At 45.8% G+C, this 16,054-nt stretch overlaps 1 protein-coding gene across 4 annotated transcripts in view; it reads left to right on the top strand.

Moving 5' to 3' along the window:
* Nucleotides 1-76: 76 nt before the first annotated feature.
* The window catches only part of SRPX2 (sushi repeat containing protein X-linked 2), a 35,388-nt gene continuing 19,410 nt past the window's right edge, over nt 77-16,054 (top strand). For 2 of the 4 annotated variants that reach the window (XM_083722958.1, XM_083722956.1), the window contains exons 1-2: nt 2,439-2,655; nt 7,823-7,960. In XM_083722958.1, the coding sequence (XP_083579084.1) occupies nt 7,891-7,960 (70 nt within the window). In that variant the 5' untranslated portion in view covers nt 2,439-2,655; nt 7,823-7,890. Of the gene's footprint in view, nt 238-2,433; nt 2,656-7,822; nt 7,961-16,054 lie in introns of those variants that run through there. The other 2 variants (XM_083722957.1, XM_083722959.1) reach the window with 2 other exon arrangements.

Raw genomic sequence — 16,054 nt, 5'->3', positions numbered from 1 at the left:
ACGAGAGTCTTCAGCCCCGCCTTCTTTTCCTGAGTTCTCCTAAGCATGTCCGAGAAAAGCCGAAGGTTGCCGAAACCTGGGAGAAGAAGCTTCGTTCGCTTTACAGTACTGTAGTCTTTTTCGGAGGAGGACCGGGAGTGCCTAATTCGTGCCGGCAGGTGGCGCCAGCTAGCTAGCAGCGAATGATTTCAGTATTTCGTGGCGTGGCAGCTGCAATGTCAGGCAGGAATCAAACAGGTGCAGCTTCTCCCTACCTCGCACGGTGCCGCGCTGCATACACACCATGCATTTAAAGCACATTCCAACCCCCCCGCAAGAATCCTAGGAACTGTAGTTTAAGGGTGTTGGGAATTGTAGAGCTGAGAGGTGTAAACTACAGCTCCCAGAAGTCCTCGTTTCGGGGAGGTGCTTTACATGAACAGTGGGTACGCAGCCAGAGACAGTGATGGTGGGGCTTCATTCATTCATTTTGGTTGTATGCCTCTTTTCCACCAAAAAGGTGCTCCAAGCGACTTATAACAAAACAACAACAGGGATGCATTTCAAATAAAAGTCTCATAATAACATAGAAAAACAATAGCATGGTAAGAATTTTGTTACAACATAGAAAAACAAAAATACAAAGGCATACAAAAAAACGCCACATTTATACATGTAAAAAAATAAAAACAACCCTTGATTTGATGCCATGAACTAAGAGGCAATGCCTTAATCATATCTGTGTTTATAGGCCATTAGGTCGGACCTCTTCCATCCTTTATCAAGGAGAGTGCCAACTTTCACACAACACAAATTTACCTCTTGAATTTCTGCCTATTAGGCAAGAATCCTATTCGTAGCTTTTTCACACTGGTGTGAGTCAGTACAGTGTAGGAGGGTTGGCCTTTGGAAAAGCGCTTGCCATCAGTGGCGTAGCGTGGGGGGTGCAGGAGGGGCGGCCGCACCGGGCGCAACATCTGGGGGTTAGGGTTACGGGGCGCAAATCCACGGGTTAGGGGGCACAAATTACTTGCCTTGCCCCCGGGTGCTGACAACCCACGCTACGCCACTGCTTGCCATCCCTGAGCACTAAGCCCTCGACTGAATTTTTAAAAGTATTTAATTTAATTTTTACATTGATATCCCACCATCCCTTTCAGGATGAGAGATGGTGACTGACCCAAAGTCACCCAGTGAGCTTCATGGCTGAGCAGGGCGGGGGTGGAGGAGTTCAAACAGCTTCTATCCCAGCATTCAAACCATTTGATGTTCAGTCTCAAGTGGCAACGTGCTTTGTCTCAGACCTGCCTGTTTCTACAAACCAAAAATCAAATTCCTCTGTGTGTGTGTGTGTGTGTGTGTGTGTGTGTGTTACCCTTTCTCCAAAGAGCTCAAAGCGGCTTACAAGATCCCACCTTCCTTTATCCTCTCAAAAACCCTGTGAGGAAGGCTAGGCTGTGAGGGAGTCCACACAATGGTTTCACAACTGAGTCATGATATGAATCTGGCTCATCTCAGTCTTACTTTACAATGGTACTTTGGGTTACATATGCTTCAGGTTACATATGCTTCAGGTTACAGACTCCACTAACCCAGAAATATTACCTCAGGTTAAGAACTTTGCTTCAGGATGAGAACAGAAATCGTGCAGCAGTGGCACAGCGGTAGCGGGAGGCCCCATTAGCTAAAATGGTGTTTCAGGTTAAGAACAGTTTTAGGTTAAGAACAGACCTCCGGAATGAATTAAGTACTTAACCAGAGGTACCACTGTACAGTATTTGTCCAACACTGTAACTAACCATACTGGCTTTTGCATACTGCCTCATAATTGCAGAGCTCTCTTTTTCCCCAGACAAAGTTGTTCCCATTATGTGGTCCGGTTTTTTTGCGGGCTGATGCTTCAATTGAGCGCTAAAGAGCGGGTTTTCTCAGAGAAAGCTCCGGGGGGGGGGGAGACGTTCAGACACAGACTGTGCCTGGAAAGACTGGAGGAAAGGTAAGTGTGGGTAAAGCCATAGGAATAGTTTATTTTAAGAGTGGCACATCGATATTTAAAGCACTTTCTTGCCCAAGAATCCTGGGAACTGTAGTTCACCCCTCACAGAACTACAACTCCCAGCACTCTTCACAAACTACCACTCCCAGAACTCTTTGGGGAGAGGGTGCTTCAAATGTATGGCATATGCACAGCCACACAAGAACCAAAATCTTAAAGTCTTAGCACATTGTCCTTGCCCTACAAAAGTCTGGTGAGAAAACATGCTAGTGTCTTGGTTTACTGAATGCCTTCCTTTTAAACCATGAATTTATGATTCATGAAATCTGAAGTATTGTACAGGGGGCTGCTTATGTTGCTTTAACCCTGCTGGGGGGGCGGTTTGCATGTTCTGCACTCAGTGAATCATTGAGTAAGATTTCTTTTTAGCAGCCTGGCTCTCTTCACCCCCCCTTCCTTTCCTCATTGACTCTCTCTCTCTCTCTCTAGAGAGAGAGTACAGCTTTAAATAAACATCTGGCAACTGCAGGCTACCCCACATCTGGGCAGCGTTAGCTGAGTCTGGAAGCCGGTAAGAACAAGCCACTTGTTTTGAGAAAGTTAAAGAAGAGGACTCCTGTATGGACTGAGAGAGAGAGAACCAGAAGGCACAATTGCACACCAATTCACGGGCAAGGCAGGTAAGAGAGAACCTGCTTCTGTCAGTCCTTTGCTTCTCTGTTTGCAACAGACAGAAAAGATACGGGGGAGATGGACAGCTTATTTATTTTACTTTATTCAATGAATTTATTAGCCGCTCTTGCGCTGAGATTCTCTAAGCGACTTACATAATTGGGGGGGGGGGATATGGGCTGTATGCTAAGATAGCCATGCCCAGAGTAGACCCCTTTAAATTAATGAACAGGACTAACATTAATTTCAGTGGATATACTGAACTTGGTTGGTTACAACCCTAAGGCTGCAATCCCATACACACTTTTCTGGGGAGTTGGAACTTGCTTCTGAGTAGCCATACCTAGGACTGTGGCATAAATATTTATAAATCTACATCCGTTTTGCACAGATGGAAACTTGCAACGTGTGTCATTGGGGTGTGAGAGAGAGATGCTGAGTATGTAGTGTTGCCTTTCTGCTTTAAGAAGTTGCATCAAATGATTGGCCCATCTTTTTACAGTATTTAATTTATTTAAGAATTTGTACCCTGTTTTTCCCCGGACTAGCCTTCCAAAGTGGCTTATGAATGAAACATAATATGACAACAGTAGAGAACAGTAAGCACCAGCATATGACAATAATAACACATAGTGGCTTTTATTTTATTTTTAAATGCTAGGAACAGTCGAAAAACATCAGGAAACACATGGGGAGGGAATGAAATTTTCAATTTCTGTCTGAAACCAGCTATTTTTATCCCAGAGTTGTCTACTTTTACTGGTATTCTAACATTATCAAATTGGTATCATCTCTAAAGCATTGCTTTGCCTGTATAAATATGTAAGCTGCAAGCCCTCTTACTTCATTGGGATCTCACAAATCAGGACTTTATGCTTACTTCAAAATGTGGCAAGCCAGCCCGGATGTGTTTGGGGGTTCCTCTTGTTCATTCTGAGTGGCACCCTGGACTTCTACCCCGAAGACAAAAACCTGGCATCTTCCTTTAGTTACTGTATCTTCCCTTGTCCCTCCTGGCCAGGGTCCTGTGTCTTTTAAGACCTATGTGACGGGCAGAAACTCAGCAGGGAAAGCTGCACATGTTGCATTTCCGTTTGGTAGAAGGTACTATGATCAAGACACAGTAATCCTATCAGGCAAGAGTGAGGGGGAGAAGGTGATAAAACGACACAAAGTTGAAGAAACAGCCAGAGATGAAGACAGGTGTTCCTGCCAGTCTTATAGCAGGGGTAGCCAGCATGGTGTCCTCAAGGTGTTGTGGGAGTACAACTCCCATCATCCCTGACCAATGGCCAGATTGGCAGGGCTGATGGGAATTGCAGTCCACAGACCATGTTGGCTACCACTGTCTCTTGCTCAGTACAGTCATACCTCGGGTTACAGACACTTCGGGTTGTGCAATTTCGGGTTGTGTACTGTGCCGAACCCAGAAGTACACAGACCATGTTGACTACCACTGTCTCTTGCTCAGTACAGTCATACCTTGGGTTACAGACACTTTGGGTTGTGCAATTTCGGGTTGCGTACTGTGCCGAACCCAGAAGTACCGGAACGGGTTACTTCCGGGTTTCAGTGCTTATGCATGCACAGAAACGCTAAATCGCACTTTGCACATGTGCAGAAGCGCTGAATCACAACCCGCATGTGCGCAGACACTGTGCTGAAGGGGTTGCAGATGCTGCAGGTTGTGAACGTGCTTCCCGCATACATCATTCTAGTAGAAGGCGGGGGGGGGGGGATTTTGATAGACACAAGACACAAAATTCCCTGCTAAACTCTTTCTACAAGTTGACCTCCTTCCTTATTTAATGCATTGGATAGTAGAATAGTCCTACCACCTTGAGATAGAATGGGGGAAAGAATATATGCTGCAAAAAAATTTAGCATGCTGCTCCTTTTGGTAAAGTGCTGAGTTCAAAGCTTACATTTTAATGGGATTAATCTCTGGCAAGATACTACCTCTCAGCCTCAATTTTCTAGCTTTAAAATGGGAGAGCAAGCAAGTGGCTAGGGAAGGGGAAAAAACCTCTATCATAATACTGGAATCCCATATCATCCAATGAAACGGAGGAATAGGAAATTCAGGTCACGAAAAAGGAAGTACTTTTTTTGCCCAGCACGTAGTTGTAATGGCAGCGTCAAACTTTGATGGCTTGCTTAGCTTATGTGTTCCTATATACATAAAAAGGTAAAACACCATAACATCTGAAGTTCATGTGACCTTGCTAATTACAGCATGAGGAACAGCAGACTGCTTCAGGGGAGCTGTTTAACTGGGGGTGAGAGGTGCTTCATATAGTGGTTTAGCAAAGTGTTGGAAGTTGATGGGACTGAGAGCCTACCATCATCTGGAGGGCCACAAATTCCTTATCCCAATCCTGCCAAACCCGCCTGACCACAGTCAGAGCGCCAAGTACAGAAAGGTTACCTCCAGCTCAGCAGGCTGCCCTGTGCTCTGTAATATTGGGGAATATTGGCCCTTTGGGGGGGAAAAAAAAGCCCTCTGCAAGACCAGTTAGTAAATATGAATTTATTGTTTTTTATCCTTTAATGCAAAACAGGCATCAAGAAGGATGTGCCAGCTGAACTCACTGGATAGTTTTATTTTACCCACTGGACTCTCTAATTTGTTTTGATTTTATCAGGATATTCGTCAGTGAGCCTCCTTCTGTGTATTTGTCAAGGCATTTCTTACTCAATGTTTATTTGCTAATAATTCCTGCTTCCCGGCCAACCATGCACACACCCTTTCTTTCTTTCTTTCTTTCTTTCTTTCTTTCTTTCTTTCTTTCTTTCTTTCTTTCTCTGTCCCTGTTTTACATGTCCCCCAATGTTATCATCAGTACACACACACACGCCCCTCTGATGTACAAATTATATTCTCTTGGCACCTGGAGGTCACTTATCCCAATCTATAGTAAACCTTAAGGTTAGCATCTGTTTTGTTACGAGATACAAGACACTTCCAGACCTGTCACTATTTTCAGGGGAATTCAATCACATAACGGCAAATTCAGGTCTTGTAATAGTAGATTGTGAGGTCTTGTGTGACAAACCTGCTTTCTCAAAAGATTGGACTTTTTGCAGGAAGGAAAGTGATGGGGAAAGTATGGAATAACTCTTGCTTTGATGCAACACCATCTAACCTCCCTGCAAACAAATTGAGACAAATGCTCATTAAATAACCAATATCATCAAATCTCCCTGGAAACAGAGCAGGATGACTGGTCAATGCACAGGTCATCTGAAAGTGCCAATTGTCTGTAACTTAATATCACTGGTGCTGTTTATTAGGAAGGAGGAAGCAAACTGAATGAATCTCATAAGATGATGATACAGAGCCTGAAGAAGCAATTCAAGTAACACAAATACATCTCTCTGTCCTTCTGCAGTGGGAAGCTTCTTCACCTTAAGATTGACTTCTTTTGGTCTGCCTGTTATTACCGGTAATTTGCAGTGCCTGTTGTGGGCCTCTCTGCCAAGGACTTTCCCCCCCTCTTGAGCCTCCAGCCTGTTCCTCCCCTGTTAACAGACGGACACTTTTGGCTCATGCGTAATATATGCAAACAACCAGTTGGAAGGGTCTATGTACGAATTACTGGCTTAAAATGCAGCCCGGCTGCTCTTTTCCTCAATTCAGATTGAATCTGATATGAGAGAAAACACACCAAAATACAGTATTGCCTAAGAAAAAAACAGGATAGATACCATATATAGATACAGATTGTGTACACTGTGTGTACACTGGCTTCCCAAACTAACAAGGGTGCAGAGTAAACAGGAGTGTGTACACAGCCAGGTAGCAGCAAATAAAGTGCCGTCTGAATGGAGCCTAATATAAGGCAGAATGAATCCACCACAAATGCACTGTTATGGTGTAAAGGACATGCTGCCGAATACACGAGCCTGGAGGGGTGTCAAATCAAGATGGTCCTTTCACGGGGAACCACTCCACATCTGCAGCCTATGCAGCACCAGTTGTTTCTGGGAAGGTGATGGCGGGGGAACTGGTATTTGCCTGCCTTCCAAGCAGGTGATCAGCACTGTGTCTACCAGCTATTTGCCAGGTAGATTTTCACATGCAACCTGCTTCAGGTGCCCTAGGAATTCTGTATTGAGACACATTCACTACTTTTTAAATCAAAACTCAAAAATGTCAAAATTTACAAAAAATTATGAGCGAGAGATCTGCACGTTGGGTGCCTCCATTGGTGGTTTCAGCAGGGTGAGCTGGCATTCTTAACATATATCTGAGATTTCACCCCTCCCATATCCAAGAATCTGCTGATGTTCTCTGCTGATTCTCCAGAGAGGATGGGCGGTTTCTGCTCTCTACTTATTCCACTCCAGCCTCACATCAAAGAGAGAGAAAGACTGAGTGTTAGAGAGAGATCGTGTGTATAGATAAGGTTGCTGCTAAGAGCAGCTGCAGACACTCAATGCAGTTCAGCATTTTCGTTTAGACCTCATTTAGCTCTGTACATAGTTGTGTATTATAGCTGTAGATAGAATAAAAGAAGATATTCTACAGAGCTGCTCTCCGAGTCGTTTATACTCTGCTATACTCTGCTATACTATGCTGTGCGACGAGTGTCTTCTTGTTGGAGTGAATCCGGTGCTCACAACTCTAAGCTGTGAGTCCACAGCACTTTGACCTGTTCCTGTGCAGAAGGTGGTCTCTGGAAGTGCTACCCAGCTCGTCTAGCCCATTCGGGGCTGAAATGTATGAGTCCAGTTGGTGGCACTGGCTCAAGGGCGATGCTGACAATATCCAATGTGATTTATTTGTATCTTGTGGTTTTGCTGCTCCTTATTGATTTGATTCTTCTGTTGTATTTACTGCAGCTTTGTTGTATGTTTCTTCCTTACTGGAAAATATTTTTATTCATCAGTGCTCTGTTACTGTAACGAATGTGTTGCTTTAAGCTCAGCCTGGCAGTTGGCAAAGTGAAATACAAATATGAAACAAAATAAAATGTGCATCAGTTTCAAGAAGAAAAATAGTTTTCTTTCTTTTGCATCTTTGCCCCTCAAACATTTAGGGTGCTAGCTTAGTTTTTGAAAAGAAAAATAAATATATAGAGTCTACGTGTGTATGCCTAAGCATTAGCAAGGGTTGGGGTTGGCCTTGCTGCTTTCGGTTGTTGACGTCCTGCCTCTTATTCTGGCTTTCAGCTTGAATTCTCAGGCAGCTCTGCCTTCATCTTTACCCTGCCATCTGGAATCTCCATTCGCATGCTAAGATGCCCCGAGGAGCATCCCCCCTCTTGCTGCTTCTCTGGGCCAAAATGGTCTCCTCCACATGGTATGAAGGTAAGCACTGACAAGTCAGTACCAAAGTCAGGCAGGGGGAGGGGGGATAACCTTAAGAACAAAGGTGGTAAGACTTTTTGCATTTTCTCAATGGTAGCCTTCCTTGGGTAGCAGACCCTTAGGCAAGTGCAATTCAACAGCAGGTAACAGCAGGCTACCTACAGGTGTGTACACACATTCAGCTCCAATCCAGAGAGCGCAGCACCAGCACCATAGTGAAGGCACCACCACTGCTGCCCTCGCAGCCATGCAGTACTACCGGTAACAGGCCTAGGAAAGACCCCTGGCCTCAGAGATCTGGTTGCCACTTGAGGAGGACAGTAGAGTGGCAAATGGACCTATAGCCAGACTTGGTCTGAGACAGGCACATCTATTTTTATACACATTGTAATTAGCTGTGGTCTCCTTCTGGCCACAGCTGCCACCCGAGCAAGACCACAGTCAGTCTGTACAATAGTTGGGTATCTTTGTCAAAGAAGCCCCCATGGGATAGGCAATAGGAAAGGGGGAGGGAGCATCCTGCATCTCCTTCGCCACAAAAGCATTGCAAATAATAACCCATCGTGGAACAACTGTGGTTCCTGCTTTGATGGGGGCAAGGGAGGGCAGACAGATACGCATCTGGGGTTAGGACCATACCTAGATTGAAGTAAATATAATTCTGCCCCCCTCCTCCTGCAATAGCAGGAGCTAAATTTTTCCATATGTCCTGTCTCTGGCTGATGAGGAGACCACTTGGCAAGCAATGGTTTGTCTGGAGCGGTTTCAGGCAGTAAGCAGTGGGGTTGGGGTGTTGACAGGGACTGGGGGGCTGGCAGTGAGTAATCCTCTTTCCTTCCTCTAGTAAGCTTCTGAGTTTCTTATGCCTCTTGGCTCTCATGTGTTCCGCTAAAAGTCCATCCATTGCCTGGTCACTGTTAGGCAAGCAAATATCTTCAGGAGACACAGTTCTTATTGCAGTTGTCTAAATGTTTCTGGGAAACCTTGCAACAGATGTGCTTTGCCACATGCGCATGAGCTTAAAAGGCCCTGCCTGTACGAGCTTGGGTCCTTTTCCTGGGCCAGGCTGCTGTGGCTTTAATGGCAACAAGACAGAAAAGGATTTCAGCAGGAAATGTTTTCCCCACCCTCTCTAAAAAGCAACAACCCCAAAACAATTATGAACATAGGAAGAGTCCTCCTGGGTAAGTCCAGCGTCCTGTTTTCATAGTGGCCAACCAGATGCCCATGGGAAGCACCAAAACAGGATCTGAGTGCAACAGCAGTCAATTAACTCAGATGGTTTAGAGCTTGGTGCTGGTAACACCAAGGTTGCAGGTTCGATCCCTGTATGGGGCAGCTGCATATTCCTGTCTTGCGGCGGGGGGGGGGGGGATTGAACGAGATGACCCTCAGGGTCCCTCTCAACTCTACCATTCTATGATTCTATGATTCCCAGCAGCTAAAACAACCTGTCTCTGACAGCAGAGATAGCACATGATTGCCAGTAGCCACTGGGTATGGTAGGCAAATTTGTTTCAGTGGCAGCATATCTCCAGTTCTTGTGCCATGTGAATCTAAGATAACTCTGCCCACATTGCAGCACCAATGCTAGGTTTGGTTCAGACAAGGCTGGTCTATCTCTCAACCCCCAGCTATGAGCTGTGGTGAAAAGTTGGTTTAGATTTCTTCATTTCCATCTTGGAAAAGTGTGGCCACGTTTGTGATTGCTGGAGGTACAACCACTACGGGCTATGAAGGCTGACTCAGCCCTTTCCTTGTAAGGAGATGGTTAGACATACATCAGACTTTCCTTAGAGGCTGGTGGTGCAGGAACATGACATTGGAGAAGGACAATTTATGAGTGGGAAGGTAGTACCCCACAGGACGTCATTGTGTGTGGTGTGTACATGTTCTCCATGGGGATGCTGTCTAGACTAGTATTCATCCTCTCCCTGCTCCTTTCTCCTGACTACTTCCCATTGCAAAACAATGGGAAGCTTGCTAGCCAGAAAGAGGCAGTGCTCCAAGCAGCTTGGTCTACACACCATTAAGATTCCCAACTTGAATCAAAATACTGGACCAAGGAAATAAATGTAACAGGGACCAGAGAAAGCATCAGTAAGTGGAGTCCTGGCAGCTGCCCCAGGATACCAGGTGCTGCAACTGGCCCTTGCCTCTGAGCCTCAGCCAAACCTGGAGAAGGTGAGCAAGAGCTGCTCCTCCTCCTTCCTCCTCACTTCCACCAGTGCTCACACACTGGGAGAGGTCAGACCGCACAGGCAGCAACAGGAAGGAGCACAAATAAAAAGACTAGGAGTTCCAGGAACTGGCTTCAAGGACCCTGCTGGGCTAGGCTGTGGGCCTTGGCAGAAGCTCAATGGCACTGACTCCTGACACTGGCCTTTAGTGCTGGGTCATTTCTCTTGAAACATACAAGGCAACAGTGTCTCTGGGCATGTGCAGCATGCATCCCAGTCATCATTGCCAGCGGCAGTGGGCGGGGAGCAGCTTTTCCATCCTAGGTATTTTGCACTTAGCCAGCCTCAGGCTTCTTATAGACATGAAGCGATGCTCTCAAGCAGGGCAACGGAAACATCTGGTCTTTTGCTTAGCAGATATGTGGTTTCAGAGCTAACGCAGAAGACGTTGTGCCTCGTTTCAAGCATGGATGCTAAAATTAAGAGGTGGGTCCATTCACAAACAGGAACAGGAATGATTCATGAGAGTGCCTGGGTGATGGGGGGAATGAACTGTGGCCTCTGGAATTAGAGGGAACCCAGTGGAAATGTGACCTAATTGGGTTGGAATGCCAGCCGACAGCTCTTATTCATTCATCTGGGATCCAAATTTATTCTGCTGCAATTCACTATAAAAGATATTTTTGTCTCCACATATGTCTTTCACTGATCTTTGTGGAAACACTGGAAAGAAACACACACACACACAACCCTGCATTTGTTTTGTCTAAAGCAAAGAAAGTAAAGAGATGCTTGCAATCTATCCTTCTGGCATACACACACAGGAAAAGACAGCCTTCAAAATGATCCAACTGTTAGGGAGGGTTTGGTTAGCATACATAGGCGTAACCAGGGGGGCAGGGGGGCAGCTGCTCCCCCCTACACACTATCAAGAAAAACAATAGAAATACTTAACTGACCAATCACATTGGTTCTGTCCCCCCCCCCCACAAAGAATCCTCACCACGCCCATGTTAGCATCACCGTTCTTCCAAGGACAATAATCCTACAAGTAGGATCCCAGATTTTTCTTAGAGGCTGCTGCTGCTGAAAACTTACGCAGACACCTCATTGCAAGGCAAGCTTTCCACATGTTGGGTACCCAAAGGACCGTTTGGAAAAGGCATCCTGAGCCTGCCCAGCATTACATCATAGCGAACACTTGAAACTTCCTTATCCTCAGTCAGGCATATGAATAGGGCGATCCAGCAGATATTAGACGGTTGGAGATTCAATCAGCAAAGGCTCTTGAGAAGCTTAGCAGTTATGGGATAAGGGGACAGGGGGTCCTCTTATGGATCAGTAACAGGTTATAGAGCAGCGAGCAGAAAGTAGGAATAATGGATAGATGTAAAAAGTAGCCCCCCCCCCTGGAATCTGTGTTAGGAATAGGTTAGGGAGGGTTCAGGTGCCCTACACGTTTTGGGTGAAGGCATGTTACCCCCCTCAGACTCATGTGTGGATTGGAACTGTAGGTTGGTCTGCGTCTTCATAGAAAGGTTGCATAATGCCGTTTCTTAGAATAGTTGATTATAGCAGCTGAACTCCCCCAACAAAGAAAGCAATTTGAATCTGTTTTTTAATGAAACAAATTAGACGTGTAACAAAATGTTGTAGCGTCAAGTGCTGCTGATTCCAATCACTTCATTCTGTTCCTCCCAACTAAAAGCAACAGGCTGGCAGGATTCCAGGGACACAGTATACTCAATCCTTATGAGCTGTTTCAGGAAGAGGGGTTCTCTCTTAGGGTGATTTTTTAATTATTATTACTAAAAATGTGCACCTGCAAACCTTGGGCATCCCTAAGCCTGCTGGTTTCACTGCGTAAAAGCTTTACAGCCTAAGCATCAGAAATAAGGCTCACCCACACTTCTGTTAGTCCCATGATAAATTCTGTTTGTCCCATAATTTCTAGGCATGGGTCTGAGATGTTTTCCTTTTGCCCCACAGCTTTCCCTGGAAAAACCCAGGTTTTTTTTACCACTGAATCAGAACAAAGGTCAATATGCAGAAACCCCAACTGATGTTCTCTGCAAACGGTGGGTTTTTCCTGTGGAAAGTGGCAGGACAAATTAAGAACCCCTCAAACCTGTACCTAGAAATCATGGGACAAGCCTAAGTGTGGATGAGTTCGTAGAGGGAATGGTCTAGGGGCAGTCTTCTGCTGCAGTAGCCAGTGAATATTTCATCATCATCACCCTCGCTATCATTTTATTTCCTCGCATTTGTGAATCACTTTCCATGAGGCACCCCAAAGCGATTCACAAAATAATAAGCTATATAGAACAGGTACACATATAAAAGCAGTTAAAACAATTGCAAACATAAAAACGATTATCAAAAACGATTGTAACTATAAAAGAACCAGTTTAAGACAGCAGCATATAGATAAAATCTGTTCAGATTCAAGACAGATACCAAGTGGAATAAAGGTTTCAGAAGGCTTGTTGGAAGGTGAACATTTTTCGCAGGTAATACAAGCGGTGCCTCTCTGATATGCATTGGGAGGGACTTCTGCCATGCAAAAGGTTCGATTCCATTACAGTGGTGCCCCACAAGACGAATACCTCGCAAGACGAAAAACCCGCAAGACGAAAGGGTTTTCCGTTTGCGAGTTGCTTCGCAAGACGAATTTCCCTATGGGCTTGCTTCGCAAGAACAAAGCCCATAAGGAAATCTCCGGGGACCTCTTTTAAATGCTGGCGGTGGGGAGCAAAGCCTCCCCCCCCCTCCGGCCTTCAGAAGAGGTCTAGGAAGGCCGGCGGGGGCCGAAAGGCTTTGCTCCCCACCGCCAGCATTTTAAAAGCGGTCCGGGATAGCAGGGAAGCACTTCCCGCTATCCCGGACGGCTTTTGAAGGCAGACGGGGGGGGGGAGCAAAAACTTTGGCCCGCTTTGTTCTGAGAAGTCTGCTGTCCCGGGGCGATTTTAAAAAGCCTTCGCTGCCGCCCGCCAGCATTTTAAAAAACCCTGGGACAGCGGAGAAGTCCTCTGCAGTCCCGGGGTTTTTTAAAATGCTGGGGGTGGGAAGAAAAGCCCTTGTCCCCCCCCAGCCTTCAGAAGAGGTCGGGGGACAGACTGTCCCTGGACCTGGTCTGAAGGCGGTTTCCATAGGAACGCATTGATTGATTTTCAATGCATTCCTATGGGAAACCGTGCTTCGCAAGACAAAAAACTCGCAAGACGAAAAAACTTGCGGAACGAATTAATTTTGTCTTGTGAGGCACCACTGTATTGTGCAGAATAGACCTCCTAACAGGATGGTAAGTGCAGGGCGTTGTGTGTCGAGGTCCCCAAGCCACCCCTAAATAAATTCACACTTCACACCATCATTTTTGTTTAAGGTTTTTGTCATAATTTTCGCCACAACTTTATTAAAATACAAACAATGAGAGTGTTTGCTTAGGCATTGGTTGTGACTATATGTGCCCAGGGACAGAACTGACATCCGCAAGCCAGCGAAGTTAGTAAGGGAAAACATTTTATGGGGAATAGATGGAGCTGGTTACAAGACCCTCACCTCTCCCCAAATGCTCCCAGGGGCTCTTGCGTGGCCCTATCCCCCTTTACAGGGGTGCGGACAAAAGCATGGTGAGCCCCTGGATTCCTTTAACAGAATACCCTTGCAGCAGCAGCATTGGAGGGGCAGGCACAGCCAATCCATACCCCTCCACCAACCAATTTTCTAAAACCAATGCCTAACCAAAAACCTTACAAGTTGTGACGTTTTGCTACGCAGTAGGCAAAAACCAAATGGCACCAGCCAATCAGCCAAATGGACAAAATTCCTACTGGGCCCCTGCTCCAAAAGCAGACGACCCCATGACAGGCATATCAAGGTCAAACGCAACAAACACCCTAAAATTAGGGCGGGTGATCTGATGCGCGCAACAAAAAGAGGAAGCTCAGCGCTGCGCTCAAGGAATATATTCAACTCAGGCTGTCACTCAAAATTGGCAACATCAAACTCTCCCCAGCAACCCTAGGAGTTCAATCATACTTTGGGCCAACCAAACCAACTTGCTCAGCAACAGGGGGTGTCTGGTTAACCCCTCCGCAACCCAGGCTCTCCATGAAGGAAAATACGCTCTCTCTCCTACAGAATGCAGTGATTGGTTGGGTATGTAGCAGCTGAGGTGGTCCTAGCAGATCCCAAGCCTATCCTGGTTCCTAGCTGTATAAGTGCTTTGTGCACTGATAACAGCACCTTGAACCTCGCCTTGTAGCTAGGTGTAATTATTTCAGCAGCGAGGTAGTAAGATGGTGATATTCTACCCCAATGAGCAGCTGAGCTGCCACATTTTGCACTAGCTGCAGCTTCTGGGTCAGCTTCAAGGGCAGTACTACACAGAGCATATTGTAGTAATCCAGCCTGGAGGAGGTTTACCAGTGCATGGCTGACAGTGGTCAGGCGAGCCCAACCCGGAAATAGTTGCAGCTGCCTTACCAACTGAAGCTGGTAAAAAGGCTTAATAGATTTAAGTTGCACTCTTGCAATCTCTGCTTCCATGCCATCTCCATGTTGCTTCCTGCATTTAACAGACCTGGCATAAAAAACTGTTTAGTCTGGTGGTTCATGCCAGCAGCCCTAACCAGGCTGCTCCTGGGAAGAAATATTTGTGCAAGAACTTTTTTCGGAGAGTATATGCTCTAATGATTGGTTTTGAGGTTGGGAACCCAATTCACAAATGTACATCCTCTCCCCTCCCTTGACCTACTGAATTCAACACCAGATGCTATTCATAAAGGGATTTTAGCAGGTAGAGCCTCACCTTTCTAGGTGCCTTATTCACCAACTTTGATGCCCTTTTGAGGATGTTTCAGAAGATGACAAGTTGCAACCAAGACTTGCAAGACTTGCATGATGGATCGTAACAGAAAACAGCTTCTTAATGCCTCTCCTCAAGTACTAGACAACTTTGGAGACATTTATAAAATCACTTTGCTTGTGATGAAAAAGTGCTGGAAATTTGTGGCTGTCTTAGTATGATTTTGATTTGCAAATGCACAGGTAGAACAGGCAGAACTCAAGGAGGCAGAAGAAAAGTCCCAAAGCTTAATTTTCCGATTGGGGCTTTAAAAAAAATCATTCGCACCATAATTCTTTCTCTCCCTCCACCAACCCCACCAGAGGCGGATTTAGAGCAGTACATCCAGTTCAGTCACATTGAGCGTGGAGCCTTAGGAGTGGTGCAACTAGGATTTAGAATGGAGCGGGGAGGGGGGGTGCTTAATTCTGATGTCTCACACAGGGCACCACTGAAATTTGATACCCCAAGATCCTCCACAGACACTCTTTGTTTCTTTTTCTTACCATCCGGCTTGAAGAAGACCTTTGGAGGTCAAACGCTTTTGACATTTCAGTCAGTCCTATTAAATACATTTTCCTGCATTTCTGGATTTTTGCCCCTGACCTGTCTCCCCTCCCACCCACCTACCCAGGACAAACACGGCTACCCGCTGCAGTTTGCGTCTTGTGCATTTGTGTAATCAGTAGCAAAATTTCAAAAGAAATCCCCAACGGACAGATCAGGGATCGAGATGATTTCGAGGGATGAAGAACCAAACTCAAGACTTCCCCTGGGCAGTGGCATCATTGGCACAAATTTGGAACCAATTTGGCAGAGTCTGCATCATTGTAGGGGTGATGTTACAGATAGGTAGCCGTGTTGGTCTGCCATAGTCAAAACAAAAAATTCCTTCCAGTAGCACCTTAAAGACCAACTAAGTCAGTTCTTGGTATGAGCTTTCGTGTGCATGCACACTTCTTCAGATACAAGAAGTGTGCATGCACACGAAAGCTCATACCAAGAACTGACTTAGTTGGTCTTTAAGGTGCTACTGGAAGGATTTTGTTTTGTTTTGTAGGGGTGATG

Source organism: Podarcis gaigeae (assembly GCF_964106915.1).
Source record: "Podarcis gaigeae genome assembly, chromosome: Z".
In the NCBI taxonomy this organism is placed as follows: Eukaryota; Metazoa; Chordata; class Lepidosauria; order Squamata; family Lacertidae; genus Podarcis; species Podarcis gaigeae.
Note: the sequence above shows the minus strand (reverse complement) of the source record. Positions and strands in the feature narration are given on the sequence as shown.